Source organism: Calidris pugnax, unplaced genomic scaffold, assembly GCF_001431845.1.
Source record: "Calidris pugnax isolate Ruff unplaced genomic scaffold, ASM143184v1 scaffold24, whole genome shotgun sequence".
NCBI classification, from domain to species: Eukaryota; Metazoa; Chordata; class Aves; order Charadriiformes; family Scolopacidae; genus Calidris; species Calidris pugnax.
The window spans coordinates 27,467,394-27,486,498 of NW_015090922.1; the positions used below are offsets into that span (position 1 = coordinate 27,467,394).

At 45.5% G+C, this 19,105-nt stretch overlaps 1 protein-coding gene across 4 annotated transcripts; it reads right to left on the reverse strand.

The window, feature by feature from the left end:
- Positions 1–2,159: 2,159 nt before the first annotated feature.
- On the reverse strand, positions 2,160–15,908 carry AGT (angiotensinogen (serpin peptidase inhibitor, clade A, member 8)). Of its 4 annotated transcripts, none has more exons than XM_014951238.1 (5): positions 15,832–15,908; positions 9,385–10,204; positions 5,268–5,532; positions 4,665–4,809; positions 2,160–3,849 (listed from the first exon to the last, which is right to left on the reverse strand). In XM_014951238.1, exons 2-5 carry the CDS (start codon positions 10,175–10,177, stop codon positions 3,658–3,660), a joined length of 1,395 nt encoding a protein of 464 aa, XP_014806724.1. In that variant the 5' UTR covers positions 10,178–10,204; positions 15,832–15,908; the 3' UTR covers positions 2,160–3,657. The 4 variants fall into 4 exon arrangements, with proteins under 4 accessions (XP_014806724.1, XP_014806725.1, XP_014806726.1 ...); XM_014951239.1 differs by having other exon boundaries at positions 9,385–10,201; positions 15,832–15,889; XM_014951240.1 differs by lacking the exon at positions 15,832–15,908 and adding an exon at positions 12,588–12,735.
- Between the last annotated feature and the right edge of the window lie 3,197 nt (positions 15,909–19,105).

The following is a 19,105-nucleotide window of genomic DNA, read 5'->3' on the forward strand; positions in this document are numbered from 1 at the left end:
GACAAAAATAAACACCCACACAACAAACAAGAAGCATCACCATCACTAAACCATCCCTCCCAGCACTACATCAACCTGTCTTTTGAACACCTCCAGGGATGGTGCCTCAACCACCTCCCTGGGCAGCCCATTCCAATGTCTGATAACCCTTTCAGTGAAAAAATTGTTCCTAATATTCAGAAAATCTGTGCATACTGGTGGTTGAGACTGGAACAGCTTTGTTTGTGTCCTCCAAAACCAGGGAGAAGGATGCAATCTGTGTACCAAACCAAAAAGGCACGGAGAGGTTACTTGTCCTTTTGTCACACGTGATTTCCCACACCTTCCTGCAATAACACCACTTCCTGCTTGTTGTCACCATCAGCTTGCTGACTACATGGGCTGAATTCTCTTCTTTTCCATTGAAGACCAGCTTTAATTCCAGGGCAGGAAATAACATTGTATAGCGAATCAAAATTACTGAATGGTCCTATGATTGCTGTAAATGTGCATCACTGGTTTTATGTCAGTTCCCCAAGCTTTTATTTTTCTTCACTTGAATAGCATTTAATTTTATCTCAGTGGAATACAACCGCAGTTAAAAATTTCTGTGATACCCCAGTTGAAAAAAACAAGAGGTGTGAATTGGCTTGGCCTTTAAAATGAATTTTAGCATTTCACCAAATACGTTGAATCAATCAGGAGGAGAGGATCTACCATGTAAGTATGTGTGTTCTCATAGACATGTCTTCTGCTACTAATCCTCTTTCTTCTATTCCTCAGATTTTTTGATATTTTTTTTTTTAAGTGCATTTCACTTCATGACAGTAATTCAGATTGTGTGCCACATTCTTCTTCCCTTCTAGGATTTGTAGAAAACTTGCTGTGCTTTTCTAAGTCTGGAAGGAATTTAGCTGGAAGAGGTTTTGGGGAGAGAAAGAGTGGTGGCATGTTTTCCTCTAAAATGGTTATTAAATTCTCAAGTTTGTGGGTTATACTAGAAGTGGCCCAGATTGTTTTGGCCTCATCCCCTAAAGATAACCGGCAATATGTGTATGTGGCTGGACCACTTAATATTGAGGAATATTTACTCTTCTTTTTCCATCAGCAGTTTATTTTCATGCTGAACTGGCGGGATGAAGAATCAAACTGCCTAGACTTATTTTTTTAAGCTTGTCAGCATAATTGTCAGCTATGCTTGGGGATAAATTGTGTTGTTTTGATGAAGCTTGAAAAAGCCTGTCCTTGTCTTTGTTGTCTTTCTCCAAATCTCCCGTCTGCTAGAGCATGATTTTAGGTGCTTCGTTGGTGCTGTAGCCTGCAGCTGGGAGCTCAGGGTGTGAATGATGCTAAGGATGCTTGGAATGTGCATCACTGTGTGGTGGAATTTGGTGGAACTGGAGGAGAGGGAAGAGTATAAAATACCATTAAAATTTTAGATGTAAAATTGATGTCCGAAACAAGTCTCAGGAGAGACTATATATTGTTGGGGAAGAGGAGAGATTAAGTTGGGGAAGTTTGGGGTGGGTTTTTCTGTTTTGTTTTTTTACCATTTGAGCATGTAGGAGAATGGGTATGTGTACAGGTACCTTATCTCTCTGGTACTGTAGCAGGTGCTCCAGCACCTCTCTCTTCCAGTTCCTTGCTCTGGCCAGGATACTTTTAGTTCCCTGTCCTGGCCCTTTCTTCCTTACTTTTCTTCTCCAGGGTGTCAGTGAAGGGGTGCTCTTCACCACAAAGTTTCTTTTCTGAAAAGTGTTGGTTTTGTGGGTGGTTTTGTTTGTTTGTTTTTCTGCCTGTAATCATGGAACAGGGTAAGGAGTCCTCCAACAGCAGACAGCCCCCACCTGAGAATAATGGCATTTTGTCCCAGAACTCACTGGCAGCGTGGTCAGGGGGTCCCTTTCGTTATCCTCCATCTTCATCATAGAAATGGAACATTTTGTGCTCTGAAATCTTATTTGTGGCTGGTGCTACCTTCTGGCTTTAATAAGTAAATGAGATAACTTTCAAATTAGTGTGGACGCTTGGAAGCTGCTTCTTTCATGCTTACAGCTGCATCATTGGCTGTATTGCATGATCATTTCCAACTTACTGTCTTAAAAAACGTAAATTTGTTTAGGAACCAATTTCAGAAGCCAGAACAAGGGACATAGTTATGGACATAAACCCAACTAAACTGTGGCAAAGCAATTTAGAAATGGTTTTATTTGCATCTTTCCGCCTCTGCATACTTACAGTTAATTGCTTCTGTATATAATAAACATACAGTATTTAGATTTTAGAGCATCTGGAATACATAGAGTATAATCAGTTAAATACATGGATGCTGTATCATAGCACTTGAAACCCTAGTATTCTCGAGAGTGAGTTGGAAGGATCCATCATGTATCTACACGAACGATAGCAAGCTTCTGCCATTAGTGGGTTTGGATTAGACAGACATTTGGGCCACTGTGGATGGCAATGAGCTACCATGCTCTGTAGGATACATCTTGAATCATGTACCAAAGACTTTTGCAGTTATTTTCTAAACGCCATCAGTGCTAAAGCCAAATCTAGACATGAGAGGTGGAATATCCTTGTTCCACTGAGAGGCTTTCCTTAGTATGAAGAGTTCACTCCCAATTCCTCATGTCCTAATTCAAGAGCTGTCTAATAATCTGTTGTTCCAGTTTCACGTTTCGAACCTTTATGACTCTGTTAGGAGTTGGATTGGACCACTGAAACCTTTTTATTCATGTGTAGCAGCATATCCACCATTTATACTAATATAGATTATTGCCATTAATACTATTTTTTAAGTTGGATATGTTAAAGTTTACAGATCTGGGCTCTAACCAGTAATGTTCTTTTTCTATAAATCTGTAATAAATGCCTCTCTGGTTAGAAAGTAATCCAAGGAATGGAATTGTATTGGAATAGTAGGCCTTTTTTTCTTTTCCTAAAAGAAGTCAGAGATACTTCTGTCAGGCTATGGGAATTTATCCATCACAGTTCATTAATGGTACCAAACCCTATTTTTAGCTTTTCCATAGAGTTAAGAAATGAATGTATCCATCTGGCTGCAGAAAGAAGAAACTTCCTCTAAATGTGTTTTTGCTTCCAAGGCAAAAAATCTTGTCTCAGTGGGACAAGCAAAGCCTGCCCATGCTGCTGGCAGTATTTCAAAGGGAAATATTGCTGATGAAGCTAGAAATCTCTGTGGATAACTGTAAAACTTTCACTGTAACATAAAAGGGGGTCTCTCTTGCAAAGCTGACCAAACTAAAAACGAAAAAAGTGACCTCAAGGAATGAAGAGGTCTTTTCCTGTAGTTTTGCCGTAGTAAATGCTGCTTGTGCTTATAAAACTATTTAAGTCAATGCCCTTCTGGCTACTACTTTGTCCTCCCTGCATCAAAAATGGGATCTGCGGCCAGAAAGGGGGAGACAAGAAAGTGGGAGTAAGGAGAGAAGAGATGCTGGAGGAAGAGTTTGAGTCGCCTCGTGAAATAGGTGAACAAGGATGAAATATTGCAGTGTTTTAGCTTTGAAAAAGCTGTATCTCAGACACTACCTGCTTCATCTCAAAGTTAAGTAGAGCACTCAACAAGATCATAAAACCAGCTGATGAGTAAGAAAAAGGTGATGGGAAATGTGTGTCATTCCTCTCCCTCCCCATCCCTGGTGCCTGCATTTAAGCCCCGTGCAGTGGGTTTGTTACTCTGCCAAGGAAAAGCATTGCCATTGACTTCTCTTCAAAAACAGCGAAAAGGAATGGCTTGTTCAGTGTTACTTCCAGGAACACCACATCTTCCTTCTGGGCCGTGGGGTCTTCTGGCTGATCTGTTCCATCACTGGTCAATTTGAAAAAGGCTGTATTTATTACCTGTAAGGCAAAACACGTGAATAAATCCAGAGTCATCACAACATGACAGTTGAATGAGAGCTTAAGTGCACACAAAGTAATTGTAACTCAGATCAGCCGTAAGCAGCACAGGATAGACTCCAGGGATGTTTAAAAGGACCTCGGAGTACTTGTTCTGTAATGTGAAAAAGCTCTACAACTGCTTGGACCCTTGGGCTGTATGAAATCCCAGTACCCTTGCAGCCCCTGAGACACCTTCTAAGGTAGAACATCTTCTAAAAATAAAATTCATAAAAGAAAAGGCATTTGAATTATACTTCTGGAACACAGTTTGCCTTCTTTTTATGAAAGAGAGCCCTCTCCTTCAAGTTTTCTGTTCTTCACCTTGGGACTTGAACGCTGGAAGGCTCCAGGTAAGGTGTCTTCAGGTAAGGTTGTGTGCTGCACGCACCTCTGCTTTTGCTAGTCGTGGGAGTAGTCCCAAAGTGCTGGAGCCTCTTCACCTTGCTCCAGCTGCTGTGCTTGGAGGTGTTTGAGCTGGAGGTGGTAACAAATGCTGGCTAATTTGTACTGGGAGTACCAAGCACACCCAGACCTTACACTTCACTGCTGTTGCACATTATGTTTGCTGCAGTGACAAAATTTGAATAGTTTAAAGCAAACTGATGGGTTAATCTGAAAAGCATTCACTGTCGTTCAGTCATCTGGAAAGTCTCCTACTAGTGGGTGTCCCACATAGTTCTGACTGGTTTGTTCTAGATAAATTTATACAATTAAAGAGGCTGAAACTGAGCAGGAGGCATTTTGTGGTAAAATGTGGGTGATGTGTACTGTACCTTTCCAACTGTTAGATTTGTGTCGCTTATTTTGCTGAGATCTGCCCCCTTCCCCAGCAGTGCAGGCAGTTCCATATCTGCAAGAAGCTTCTGTAGGTCAGAGCTGCCTTCTATTGTCAACTCCGGCAGCGTTAATTTAATTTCTCTGCAGAAAAGAGAGAGAGAGAGAGAGGTGAGTCAGTGCGTGCTCTCCCCCGTGACAAAGCATGGTGTTTGGGCAGACCTGGGGAACGGGCACGTGAAAACAGCCACAAGCAGCGCTTGGTGTGTGGGGACAGACAGCTGCCCAGGGCCAGTGGGCATCATGTTGCTGTTTCCAAGTGGGAAGACACCCTAAATCTGCCCCGGGTACTCTATTAGACCCCAGATCATCCCAGCTCATGGGTCCTGTATTGCCAGCTATGGAAAGGCACTTTGCTCATTTCCTTGGACCACCCCCAGATACAAAGCCCATCCTGCTGAAGTCGGGCTCCCTCAGAGCGAGGTGCCCTGGGTTTGCAGGTGTTTCTCTTTGTGCTCAATGTTAAACCCCCCTGGCAAGGTGTGACCCTGGCCAGTGAGCAGGCAGGCCTGTGAGGTGCACCCCATCTCATCCGTCCCTACCTCGGGGACAGCTGCTGAAGCCAGGCTGAGGACTGCAATGGCAGCGTGGACTCCACGTGCTCCAGGTCGCTGCCGTTGATGGGCTGCAGCAGCACCAGCAGCGCCGTCTTGCTGATGGGGACCTCCACCACGGAGAAAGTCCCACTGGCATCTGTTTTGTACTTGAATGTCCCCGTGACTGACAACATAGGGACCAAGACCTTCGTGTCTGAATCCACCTGGAATTCCTGGGGCTCTTTGAGACGGGAGGCTTGCTTAAGATTCACTGAAAAACAGATTGAGAAAGCAAAGAATCAATTTCTTCTTTCTTTGCTCCTCCCCTCTGCCCCTCAGCCAGTACGTATGGGCACCACACTGTACATTAGACAAGGGCTGTGTGTATAAAATCATGTTTAGCTGTTGTAAATATATGTATCCTGTCTTTAATATGCCTTCTGGTCGCGTCAGGCAGAGGCTGGTGCAGGCTCACAGCACAGGGACTGCAACCACCAGGGTTGCAGCCAAAGCTGCTGTAGTTCTACTGGCTTTGTGGCCTTTCCTGGGCATGGTGTTTCTGCTTGCTTGGTTGCCTGCTTCCTCACAGGCTGCCACGTGGCCCCCGGTTGGCTCGTAGGCCTGCGTGGAGGGTCGGCTTGGATTTCCTCTCCATCCCCTGAGCAGCTGTGATGGCACATCTGGGAACACATCCATCAGGGCCAGCCCTTGCTGGCCTCCTTGAGTGTGCTCAGGAGAGGGAAGGCAGCACGAGCCAGGGCCGAGTGCTCACCCTTGGCCATCTTAGGAACCAAAGAAATAGGGAAGGTAGTGAGCATGACACCAAAGTGATGATAGAGCCAAGGAGGTTAAAAAGGACGTACCTGACCGCTTGCTAAACCTTAATAGTTCTTACCCAGTTCACAAGTTTGGGAAGCCTTGCTCTCACCTCCCGCTGCTTCTGCGCAGCTTTGCATTTCAACATGTTATCTGCTCACTGCCCCAGAGATCAGTGCTGCTGCCCCCTTAGGCAGGTAATCCTGTTGGCATTAAAGAAACTACTGCCATCAGCCAGAAGGACAAAGACCAGAAATCTCTAAATTGCTGTTTGGTGGAATTAGGAAAACCGATGTATATGCTGTGGTAAAGAACGGACCTCCTCGCATTAAAGTAATTAATATTGGTACAAATAGGAACTTAACTAGCTGTTCTGTTAACTAGTCTGTTCTCCAATAAATCCAGATAAATGCTGGACCCTAACCTACTAAATATGTGGTAAGTGCTTTTGCATAGGAACACCTGCTTCCTAATTGACCTTGCATAAAAAGAGCATTTAGGCACTTTCACCTACTGTAACTTCACCAAAAAGAAGCAGCAGGTAAAAGATATGAAAGGTGTAAGCAAGACAAAGAATAAGGAAGTAGAGTTGTTCATCTTTTTTTCTTATTTTGCAAGAACAAGGGATGCAAGCAGAAAGGAGCTGCTTTCATAGGATCTGTAAAGCCTGCAGAATTTATTCTCACAGGACAGCATAAGTCAAAACTGTAACAGTTAAATAAAAGGGAAAAAAAAGAATTGAGTGTTCAGATAGCTAGCTGTGTCAAGGTGGGATAGTAACTCATTTCAAATAGTCTTGGGAAAGATACTGCAAAATTTGAAAGGTCTGCTATTGACTTTGGGACTGAGTCCATTAATATTGTGCCAGTCATGAGCCATGACTGGGTTTGAAACTGGTCCCTGTGACCTTCTGCTAGGTGAGGGTCTGGACATTTGTGCCATCAAACGTGTAACTAGGTGTCCATTCTCCTGAAAGCGCTCTAGAAAATGTGAGTAGTCTTAACATGGCTATTTGTTTCTTGCACCATTTTTTTTGGACACAGGAGAGATGTATTTACAACGTATTGAAGAAACCCTGCTTTTTTGCCTTGGACACCTGGAATGTAAAATGAGGAAAACTGAAGAAGATGAACATCCTGTCTATAGAAGATGATAGCTGACACATTGAAAGAAATATTTTCTTAAAGTGAGATCTCTCAGAACAGGACACAGAAGCTGTGGGATTGGACAACCTTTCGGCAAGCACATCAGGGCAGGGAAGAAACCTGTGTCTACAATAGAGGGAAGATAAATGAAGTGAAGAAGTCTGTCAATCAGAGAGGCGATGTAGCCTGGGAGAGTAAAAGAGTAATCTGCAGCGCTGCCTTGGGAGTACAGGAAAGAAACGTTGGACCTCGCTGCTTCAGGTGATGATCTCCGTGTTCTGTAGTACAGGCTTTATGGCAGCCTGACAGGCTTAATGAGAGGATGACTTTCTGTGGAACGCTGTGACTTTTTACTTTAAAAAACAGAACAAAACAAAAACCAGCCGAAGGGTCCTACCAAATTTCTTGTTAAAATTGAAGTTGTTGAGGGTTGTCTGTACAAAAATGAATTTAAATAGGAGAAGGTAAAGGTGCTTAGATTGTCAAGTCCCATGGTGCTATTTTCATTCACCAGTTCAAATTTATTTTGTAACTCCAAAAAAAAAAAAGAAGAAAATTGGCTGTCAGTAAAATTTACATCTGACATTCTGCACTGGATTCTAAATGGCAGTCCCTGCTTGGCACCAAGTCTACAAATGTGGAAACACCTGTGTGCAAGTGAACAACAGCTGAAACCATGGGAACCTTTAGCTGTTGTTTTGTATGGATTTCTGTCATTTTTTCAGTCCTTTGGCTGTTGGTATATACAGTCACATATATATATCACATATATAATGTGTTTCAGACCAAAAAAAGGTACTTTTTCCTTTCTACAGCTATACGGACAGACATGGAACACAATGACAGTATTGGCTGTCACAGCTGCCCCTCTGCAACCAAATAGCAAAGCAAATGCTGAAGTCATCTCCTGTGTTTATTAAAAAAGAGTTGCTTATCTAATTCATTTGTTCTTGAGCCAATTTTCTCCGTCCCATGTGTGGAGACCGCAACATCTCAAGTGCACCCTTCTAAGAGAGAGGAGGTAGCAGAGCTGACGCAGAGACTCAGACCCCTGGCATGTATTCCTAGGGTAATAAAATTACAAGTTTACAAGACAGAAGAAGAAGAAAAAAAATTTCTGCTAAAGGAAAACTTGGCTCTTGTGACCATGCCCAAGTCTGTAACACAAAAATTATTTTTGCAGTATTATGTCTATGCTAGACCTTACACCAAAGAGAAAGCTGATGCTCACAGCTCTCTGAGTAGTTGGGATCTGTCAGTGACAGCATCCATGAAAGGCAAAGAAAACCCGATATCCAGTTTACAGGTGGGAAGATGAAGGCACAAAAGCATTTAATGGACACCAGAGTTCCACCTTTATCAGTAGAGGCTCGCTTAGCAACTTAAGTCTCACTTCAAGTTTTCTGAAATACAGCCACTGGTAGGCAAGCTGGCTTAAAGAGTGTGATCTCTGGTATTGCGTTCTCTGGCAAGGATGTTGAAAAGCAGCTACAGTCAGGAGAGGAGGCTCAGTTGTGGTACAGGGGAATGTATGGGGCAGCAGCATGGAATGACTCTAGATAAATAAGGGCCTGCCTTAATTCTTCTGGTTTTGTATATGCTCCTTGCTTTTTTGGTTGCTTCCTGAGCCAAAAGTTGCCTCCAGACTTCTGTGTTTAATAGCTATTAAAGGAGCCCATTATATTTTTCAGCCTTTCTTGATTCTGTACCTCCTGTCTGTTACCTGCAGCTCCCCTGTGGAAATACTGGTTCTGGGGAAAGGTCTATCTCTGGCTTGATTTAAACCTTCTTCCTGATTACTTTTGCTGGAGGCCCTTCATGACTTTTAATTCCTTTGCAGTCAGAAACACTGTGGAATCCTCTCTTATTCTTCTTCCCACACCTTTCCTAATCCTTAGCTTCCTAGACAAGGGAAATTTCTTGGAGGCCATCTCCCTCCACCTCCTGCCCATTGCCCTTGCTGGCTCATGGCAGAGTGCAGGCAGGTCCTCCTGCACAGGGGTGGGAAGCAGGGCTCTGTACAAGGAGCAGTGGTCCAGCCTTTCATCCGAACCCTTCCCTTTCACTGCTGGCCAGGCCTGACCTTGCCTCCTTGCCGGGAGCAGGACCACTGCCCACCCTCCCCCCAGCCTGCCCCTGAAACCAGCAGTGCCACCTCGTACCTGCCAGGCGGACGTCCACCGCAAACAGCAGGTCGGCCGATGGATCGATGTCCGTCAGGAAGCACTTGCTTCGGCCCTCACTTCTGGCCTCCACAAAGGCACTTATTTGCTTTGCTGCCTCGCCTGGGTTTGTAAAATCCACCGCTCGGGCGTAGAGAGTGTCCGCCGAGGGGAGCAAGTCCTGCACGAACTGCTCGGAGAGAGGGACTCCGGGGGCAGAGAACAGGCACAACGTCTTGGAAAAGAGCAGCTCCTCGTCCCCGCTCTTGACGAGGCTTTCAATCATCCTTAGGCTAGAAAGAACCTTGTGTCCATCCACCCTGGAGGTGCAGTCAGGGTCTCCAGAGGGGGGAACAAATCCCAGCAAACTCTGCAAATCAGTTGCCGTCTGGTTTGAGGCGCCCAGGTAGAAAGACACCAAGGAGCTGTACAGACTGGTTGGGGACAGGAGCACGTTTTGGCCCCGCCGTGCTTCCCGCAGCTCTCTGTAAAACCGCACCCCCAGAACATACACAAAGTCCTTCACAAAGCTCAGTTTCTGCCTCCCTCGGCTGCTCAGGCTCGGGGCTTCCAGCTTGTCTTTGTCCTTCAGGTCATCTTCGTAGGCAGGTGTGGTTTGGGACTCAATGGAAACGGGGACAAAAGTTTTCTTTCCCTCCTGGACCAGGCTTTCCAGCTCCTCACAGGTGCTCTTGTTGAAAGAAAACAAATAGAAAGGGTGGACGTAGACCCGGTCACAAGTCACTGCCGTGAGGAACACCAACAAACAGAGAAGATCTGCTACCCGCTTCATGTTGAAAAACTGCTTCCACGGCGTCTGCTGAAAGAAAAATTGGGGAGGAAAGAAGATTGATCGATCTGTTGTAAGTAGAGTTTCTCTTACTTGCTGGGTGATGTGTGAGTGCTGCACTGGAGTTACAAAGGCAGGAATTTCAGTATGTGGTGCTGGTTGGCCTTACTCTGCCCCATGAAAAGCTCAGGGTGAGATGTCCACCAGCTTCAATGGTGGCAGGTGGGGAAATTCTAAGCACAGATTTGACTCTATTGCCGACTGTAGTACCCTGATTTAGCATGGGAAGTGATATGGTTGTGCGTGCTGACCAGTTAGGCTTGCAAACTAGGGTGTGCTAGTTCTGGCAAAACATTATAATGATGCAAATATATTGCTCCTGGGACTTGGTCAGAGCTCTCTCTGCAAACTGCTGCACTAAATCTTGCTGACACATGGACGGGCTAAGCGATTTGCCTGCTGTTATGCGGGAAGTGGGTTTGGAAACCAGGTCTCTTAAGGTCCAGCCACTGCATGATCCTGCTTTGTATGTCTAGTCAGCATAATACTTGGCAGTAGCAGAGCATTTTGTGTTTTCATAGCCCAGTGCAAACATTCATTCTAGCTTCTAGGCAAACACGCCCAAGGCTTCCTTATGCAAATGTGGGAACACTAAAACCGTTTTCATAGCACCATCTTTGTCTGAATACAGGGTTAGAAGGAGTAAGCTGAGTTTTACTCTACTGTACAGGCAGTTTTCTGTGTTAAAATACCACCTGCTGCTCTTGGTTTTCTTGACGAGGAGAGAATTTTACTGGATGTGGATGTCACTGGTGTTTTGGCACAAAGGATCTGGTGAATGCTGGGAATGAGAAAGTCATGCGCACACAAATGCACATACATACACACATGTGTGCAAACACACTGACAAATTTTGCATTTTTATAGTTATCACTTCTCCTATATCCATTATTTTGATAACTAATAAGCCGTGGTTTACCTTCCCTGAATTTCTAGTATAAGACTTTGAATTTCTGTATTTGAAATCCAAATGCATTGGAAATTATATATCTCTAACACTTATCATTGGCCAAAACCCTGCTATTCAGAGCTGCATTTTTATTCTATACTCATTTCCTGTTTATTGTAATTCTGTTCACCCTCTTTTGCACTTCCCAAGCTCTGCAGAGCTCATTGAATGGGCAAAATGCTAGCAGCCTTGCCAGTAACCAAGCTCTGCTCTCCACCTTTCTCCAAGATTTTTTGAGTCGCACTGGCCTCTCGGGCATTATAAGCCTGGCAGCCTGAGCCTTTTGAAGAGGACACAGTGCAATGTCTGTCTTACCAACACTTGAGTTTAGACAGGATGGAAACGTCTGGGTTTAAATCCAGCCATTCAAGACCTGACGCCTTCCTGGCCTGATTTACAATGTGTAACCATATTCACTTCACTGAGGGATCCCCAAGTGGTTCGTGCCTAATAATACTCCAGTTTGCAGAACCACCATCCGCTTGCAAATACAAAAACTGAGATGCACAGACACTTGGTAATTAGACGTACCTTGCAAATTAGGTATGCCTGTAAAGGTGCACCTCCACAGTCCCAGAGTGTAGGCTCCTATCTAACAGCTTGGTTTGCAAATGGAATTTCTGCTGTTGTGATGGCCCCTCGGGATGTCTGAGTCTTCCCAATGGATGCCCGTGGATGAGGCCTGAAACTCTTTGCTCCCTAGAGGCATGCAGGGGAGGACCTCCAGCCCCGTGCCTTCATCCAAGAATTGCTCTTCCCCAGTAACTCCCACCCCATCCTCTGAATTAGCGTGTAGGCAGCGGCAGTCAGTGATGCTGTCCCCTCTGCTCCCTAACATGGCTTCACCTCCCCTGCCCCACTGGCAGCAAGTGACACGCAGCGCTGCAGGGCTTCTTAATTCCTTATGACCAGTTAAATAATCATCTTGGGAGGTGTCTTCCCAACTTCATCTTCACAGCTAGCCCAGCCACTGTGCTTCTGCATTTCCAGCCTGCTCTCTGCATTTCCCAGATTGCGGCGGCTCAGAAAAACAACGCAAAAATCCATGAATTTGAGGCACTGCCATTCCCACCCTGTTCTCTCTATCATATGATTCTTTTGAAGGATTCTTTAGTCCTTCCCATAGCAGTAGGGAGGATGCCTCTCTGCCACCCGGCCAGGCCATTTGGCACCTCTGGTGCCTGGTGGGTACTTCTCTGACTGCCAGAGCCGTCACGTCAGCTCTTTTCTCACGGGCAGAAGCGGGAGGAGCAGTTCTCACTGCCAGCGCTTGCACTAAGCCCGATCTGTGGAAAGCAAATGCAGTTTATTTTCCTAAAGAAGTCAGCCCAGAGCCTTTCAGAAGAGCATGAAACCCTGAGTTGAAAATCTGGCACTCAAAGCAAATCCAGCAAGCATGCTTACTTGTCTCCGTCCTGGCGTGTGCCACCCCTCCGGTGCTTTCCCCCCTTGGGCAGGTTCCTCTGACACCTCTTCCCCCCGGAGCGGTGTGATTGCTGGTGGATTTATGCCCCTGCCAGAGGAGGTCCCTTTCTACATATCTGCAGTGGCATTGCGCAAAGCTGCTTTACATCACAGGCTGAGGGAAGGGGGTGGGGGGCTGAAAAAGCTTCGCTCAGACCAGACAGGACTCGATGAAACCTGAGCACGGCTTAACACTGGCTGCATGGAAAGTTCTAGGGATGGACACACAACCTTTAACCAGGTCCCACAGGTCTGCAGAGCCCGCAGTTACACATTTACCATGACCGACACAGGCGTTTTACTACACAGAAGAACTGATTATGGGAGCTGAAAATAGCTCTGCTCATTTTGTGCCAGACTCAAAGAAATGCAGATTTCTTTGTTCCTCTATTTGTTGTACAGTTGCACCAGATTTTTTTTCTTTTCAGATAAATTGCCTTTAATCTCTACCTTGCATCTTGGGCACCCATCAGTGGGTGAGACATGTACACTACCGTAGACAGAAATGATAAAACTCTAATTTTTTACCCATTTTTCCCTCTTGACCTATCCAGAAGATGAAAAGTTTGCTTCTTCAAAACAAAATGTGTTGAAAAGGAAAGGATGAAAGCTAGATGGATTAGGTTGCCAGAGCCAAATCACTGAGATGTCAGCCCTCCCAGCCTCAGCATTCCAAGTACTATTTGGCAAAAGGGGATGGATTCAGACATCTTTTTGCTACTTTTGAAATGATCCTCCAGTTTGGCATGCCCCTTCTTTCTCTTTAAGCAAATAAACACTGAATCAAACCAGGGATGAGGCACTTGGGTTAGATACTCTCGCTCAGTGCCCCTGTTATAGTTAGTAATTAAAATCCCATGGCTCTAATGGGAGTACAGCTGCTTTAACACCCATGCCCTGATTTTAGAGGTCCAGTCAGGTGCGGTTTGCACTGCGGTGCCAGGTTACATGTTGGCTTCAAGGAGAGAGCAGAGAGAGGGGGATGTTTTCAGTGCACCTGGGCAGTCGGAGCTGGTGGAGTTGATGGTGGAGGCAGGAACAGCTGAGTCCTGCCTGCCCAAGTGCTGTGTGCCATGTGTCCAATGCCAAAGGGGTGGGAAATTTCTGTCTCTGCAGCCCTGCTTTTCATTTAAACAATCTGATTTCCTTAGCTGTAGTGAGGTCTGGAAGGGATTCTGAGCACAGGCCCGCATGAAATGCTATCATGCACACAAAGCTTAAACAAACAGCTTGAAATATTTAAGGTGTTTTGTCCTCTCACTGCCTGAGCATCTCAATTAAGGAAGTATCTGGCAAAAGAACAGTCCTTGAGCTTTTGTACCATCTCCTGGCAGCTGTAAAATGCATGCAGCCCAGCCACAGACCCAGGCAATGGGAGAAGTGGTTCCTCGATTAAAAATGCACTTTGCACAGCTAAATGCCAAGAGAATGAGCTAGGTTTCGGGTTGCTATCTCCCTTCTTTCCCCTCTGCCCTGGAGACTCCTTCCCGCAGATGGGCTGGGGCAAAAAGGTGGTCCCTTAGAGGCTGGTGGAGGGTGCAGGTGGGACGTGTGACAGCACGGCCCAAACCTGTGTCTCCTGCACGTTCACCCACACAGGTCCGTACAAGGCACTGGGCACCAGTGATGTGCACCAGTGGCCAGACTACGCTATGCCCATGAGCTATAGCTGGTCTGCTATGTCCTATGCAAAGGCTGAACACAGGGGAAACCAAACCCAGCCTGATACTCTCATTATCGAAGTCACAGAAACCAAGGCTGTTTCAGTGAAGGGCACTTTGTGTTCGGTAAAACTCTGAAAAGTACCCTTATGAAAAAGATTTATTGACTTTGGCTAATAAGCTACAAGCGATGTTAGTAACATATACAACAGCTGCCAGACTTCTGTGTTTACTGTGGGCAATAAACACTGGAAGGGGAAATCACATAACCTGTGATTTTTTTTCCTTAAATCATTATGCCTATATGCGTGTTTCACAAACACTGATCTAGCACTTGGAGAGTGTTGCTGTTTGGGTATCTCCTGCTTCCAGTTCCCCTGTGGTACACGACCAAGCCCTGCTGCAGCTCCTGGTGGTCTCCTTTTGCTATGGACACCAGTGCCAAGGCAGACATCCCTGGCCACAGGGGATGCTGCCCCTCAGAAGAGGGGGAGCAGGAGGCAGCTGAACAATAACTCCTGTGTGGTGCTCTGATGGCTCTGTCACATAAGAAAAGTTCAGTGTTCAGTTGAAATTTCTCAGGGTTTTCAGCCAGGTCAACCTTTGGGGCTTTTTTAGTGTTCATGCACTCAGTTCCATCTTTTTCTGTTGACAAAAATTTGTCAATATCTTTGGGGACCACAGGAGCCTGTCTTTTTTATATTTTTTATATTTTTTTTCTCCCAACTCAATCAGTAAAGTCAATTAACCAAAATTCCCAGCTTTCTCAAAAAAAAAAGTTTCACCAGAAATTGTTCAATGACCTGCTTTCAACATAGTGCTAGTCCTGCTTCAGACCACTGGGAATTTGGCTGGCCTCGGTAATGAGGGAGAACCTTTGATTTCAGCTTATTTTCGTACTCTGCTACAAAGCTCAGACACAAAACCTCCCTAATTTACCGGTCACTTAGGCTTAATTAATATTCCCCTATTAAGATGCATCACGCACTAGCGCACTTCTTAGATCTTTGTCTTTTATCTTCTTACATTTTCTACTAAAGGAGAAGCTTCTATATGGAGAACATAGACTGCTACACCTGGAATATATTTTGTCCTAGATGGACTTAATTACAGTTAGTTTCTGCTTTACTACTGAGACATTTTTAAGCAAGAGTGCACAATGATTATTCCAATTACTGTATGTGGACCCTTTTGTCGGGCTTTTTCTTTTTTTTGTTGGGTTGCCATGGTTTTAGGCACAAGCCTGTACTTAAAGATAGACCTTTGAGTTCAGAAAGAAGGACGTCTATCCTGTTCTTTGCCTCCAGTGTCCGAGATTTGGCTCCCCAAAGAGAGCTGTGCCAGAAAACCTGTGTCAGGCTAAAGCTGGGTAAAAAGCTTCCCAGCAACTAGGAACCGAAGAAGGTCAAAGCAAGGCTGTTCCTAAAGGCATCCCCTGTGCAAAGCAAGCCCAGGGCCCACAAGCTTTTCCTAACAAAGCTCACCCTGCAACAGCCACAGTAAAGGTACAAAGAAACACAGACCTCTCAAACCTGCTCTTCAGCGAAGATGTTCACGCTCCCTTTTTGCCCCGCTCTTCCCAATTTTGGAGGGGGACTCGGCTCCCCCTTTTATACCCGCTCTTGCATAAGAGGAGCCCTCCCTCCTCCCCCCCAGTGCCCTCATTTCTCTTCAAAACCTGCCTCTGTTTTTCCTGCTTGTTATTCATGGTCACTGCTGAGGGAGAGTGAAGAGGTGTGGAAAAACACTGGTGCTGTAGTTTCAGGTTCCCTCACAGCCCTGCTCCCCGTCTCCTTTGCTCTGTTGAGGACTCTATTGACAAGTGCTAACATGGAAGAGCTCCCCTGCCCTGTGAAAACTTCTCGGTGGTGTTGTTGCATGATGTTGATAGTGCTACTTCATGTAAATATTATCAAATAGGCTTTGGAAATTTTAACCCTGGCAAAGGAACATCTGGCAGCAAGTAATTCCTATTGAATGGGAAAATTATTCTGTCCAAGTGAGAATTTTGATTGATCAGCCAGGCGGCTGTTCTTTTGCTGAAGAACATTGCGTCTCCATATTGTTGAAAAGTGTTTTCATTGATCCAGATTGTTCTGGGAAAGGCTGTATAAAATTCAGCACTTTGTGTGGAGACAGTAGTAAATATTTTATTCTGTTTCGTTCAGTTTGTTTTCCACCCTTCCAGAATTTTCCTCTGAGATCTGAACTCAAAGGATCCAGATGTGCTTCTATGGCAATGGTCTTGTCTTCTGCAAGGTTATGGTGGGAGTCATGGAGGGATATAAATTACTCTGCTCACAGCCTCAGACCAAAGACCTTCATACGGGCCCTTTCTAGGTTGAGTTGGCATGTCTGACCCACATAAATTATGAATTAATATATGGCTAACTCAGGCATACTAGCACGTACATGGTCATACATCATTCATTGCTAAATTTGAGGATTTCTTTTTTTTAAGACTGAAAGTACCTTGAGTGACAAGTAGGCCACAAACAATTTGTTTGTACAACCTGTGGGTTGATGCTGGTAATAGTAAACCTCTACACCCTATTAACATCCATAACGTTCCCCCTCCCTTTTGCTTTGGTAAGGGAAGACAGCGTGGGGCTGGGTCTGGACAGGGCACACAATTTATGTATGAGGTGCCGCTGGTGCAATGGCTGCCCCAGGTGTGGCAGGCAGTAGTGATGGTGGGAGGACCACTGTTTGTGAGACAGCCAGGAAAAACTTTGCAGAGTGGCCAAGTGCCTAGAGACCAAGATGCTTCAGTTTGGAAGAGCAACCACTGGTATGGGGAGTATAAGAATGAAATGATGAAGGCTAACAGAATGTCCCGAGTCCCTGCTTTGTAACCATGCCAGAACCAGCGGGTTGCAATAAAATTATCAGGCAGGAAACGTAAATGAAAGGAAGGGCCCTTTCACGTAGATAAGCTGCAGGAGGCACCGCCACAGGATACTACAGAGACCGAAAGTCTTAGCTGGTACCAAAAAAGATTAAACAAAATCACAGAGTGTATGGCCATCAGAGGCTGCAGAACATGATGGTCCAGGTGCGATTGCTAACTTGGGAAATCCCTGGACAGCTGGCTGTCTGAATTTTAACTTGATCCATGTTACAGCTCTCACACTCCTCTCTAAGGGCTTGCCTTCAACTCTCAATAGAAATAGAGATGTCTGAGCTGAGGCCAGCTTATGCTGGCTCATCTTGCAGCACAGATTGGAAATATTCTTTCAGTAGAGCTATGCCAGTGCAATGTCACCTGCAGCAAACCCAACCCTCAGCCCCAGCATTGCTGGGCTCTGCTCCTGTGCACAGGGCATTTAGGAACCCGCTGCTATCTCTTCAAAGTCAATGTAAGCCCTGGGAAACATGAACGATTTTCAAAAACTGTGGGTAGGCTTTTAAGATTAGTTAGCCACTTTTCTTTTTTTTTTCTCTCTTAACCAGGATACGTGTACTCACCAGTGGCAGAGTTACTACACTGGGGTCTGAAATGTGTCTCCGTCTCCTGCCAGATCTCACTTCAGCTACACACAAAGTACTCCGTGCCTTTTTCCAGAGTAAATAAGCAGGTAAGAAGGGGTACAGCTCTAGCAATGGGTCAGGCAGGTTTCTATACATTAGTAAACCAATTTTCCCTCCATTCTGTGGAGGGAAAGCTGCCATGGGCCTGATTTTATTTGTTTATTTTTACTATCTCTGATGGGGAAAGGCTGCGCAAAGTAATATTTTTTTAACTGTTTTAATAAAATGTTGGTAAAGAATATCCTACAAGAGCCCCAGGGCTCAGTATTGAGGCCAGTTCTGCTTAATATCTTTATCAATGATCTGGATGAGGGGACTGAGTGCAGCCTCAGTAAATTTGCAGATTACACCAATTTGGGTGGGAGCGTTGATCAGCTTGAGGGTAGGATGGCTCTACAGAGGGATCTGGACAGGCTGGATCGATGGCCAAGGCCAATGGTTTGAGGCACATCAAGGCCAAGTATTGGGTCCTGCACTTGGGTCACAACAACCCCATGCATTGCTACAGGTTTGGGGAACAGCGGTTGGAAATCTGCCCAGCAGAAAAGGACCTGGGGGTGTTGTTTGACAGCCAGCTGAATATGAGCCAGCATTGCGCCCAGGTGGCCAAGAAGGTCAACAACATCCTGGCCTTTATCAGAACCAGTGTGGCCAGAGGGTCTAGGGAGGTAATTCCCCTGTACTCAGCACTGGTGAGGTCCCACCTCAAATACAGTGTTCAGTTTTAGGCCCCTCACTACAAGACAGGTACAAGAAGTGCTGGAGCATGTCCAGGGAAGAGCAACAAAGCTGGTGATGGGTCTAGAGCATGAGGGGAGCAGCTGAGGAACTGGGGTTGTTTAACTTGGAGACAAAGGGGCTGAGGGGAGACCTTATTGCTCTCTACAACTACCTGAAAGGAGGCTGTAGTGAGGTGGGGGTCGGTCTCTTCTCCCAAGTAATAAGTGATAGGACAAGAGGAAATGGCCTCAGGTTGCACCAGGGAGGTTTAGATTGGATATTAGGAAAAATTTCTTCACAGGAAGAGTTGTCAAGCATTGGAACAGGCTACCCAGGGAAGCGGCTGAGACACCATCCCTGGAGGTATTTAAAAGATGTGTAGATGAGGTGCTTAGGGACATGGTTTAGTGATGGACCTGACAGTGCTAAGTTAGCAGTTGGACTTGATGATCTTAAAGGTCTTTTCCAACCTGAACGATTCTATGAATAGGTCGGCACGTGATTTTTCCCATGTTTTCTCTGTACACCTGCCCTCTGCCCTTGTTG

Excerpts from the sequence above, each read along its gene's own strand:
- AGT (XM_014951238.1), bottom strand. The coding sequence starts at position 10,177 with ATGAAGCGGGTAGCAGATCTTCTCTGTTTGTTGGTGTTCCTCACGGCA. Across the intron at positions 5,533-9,384 it reads GGTGGACGTCCGCCTGGCAG|TGAATCTTAAGCAAGCCTCC; the intron begins GTACGAGGTGGC and ends TCTGTTTTTCAG. Across the intron at positions 4,810-5,267 it reads CTTCAGCAGCTGTCCCCGAG|AGAAATTAAATTAACGCTGC; the intron begins GTAGGGACGGAT and ends TCTTTTCTGCAG.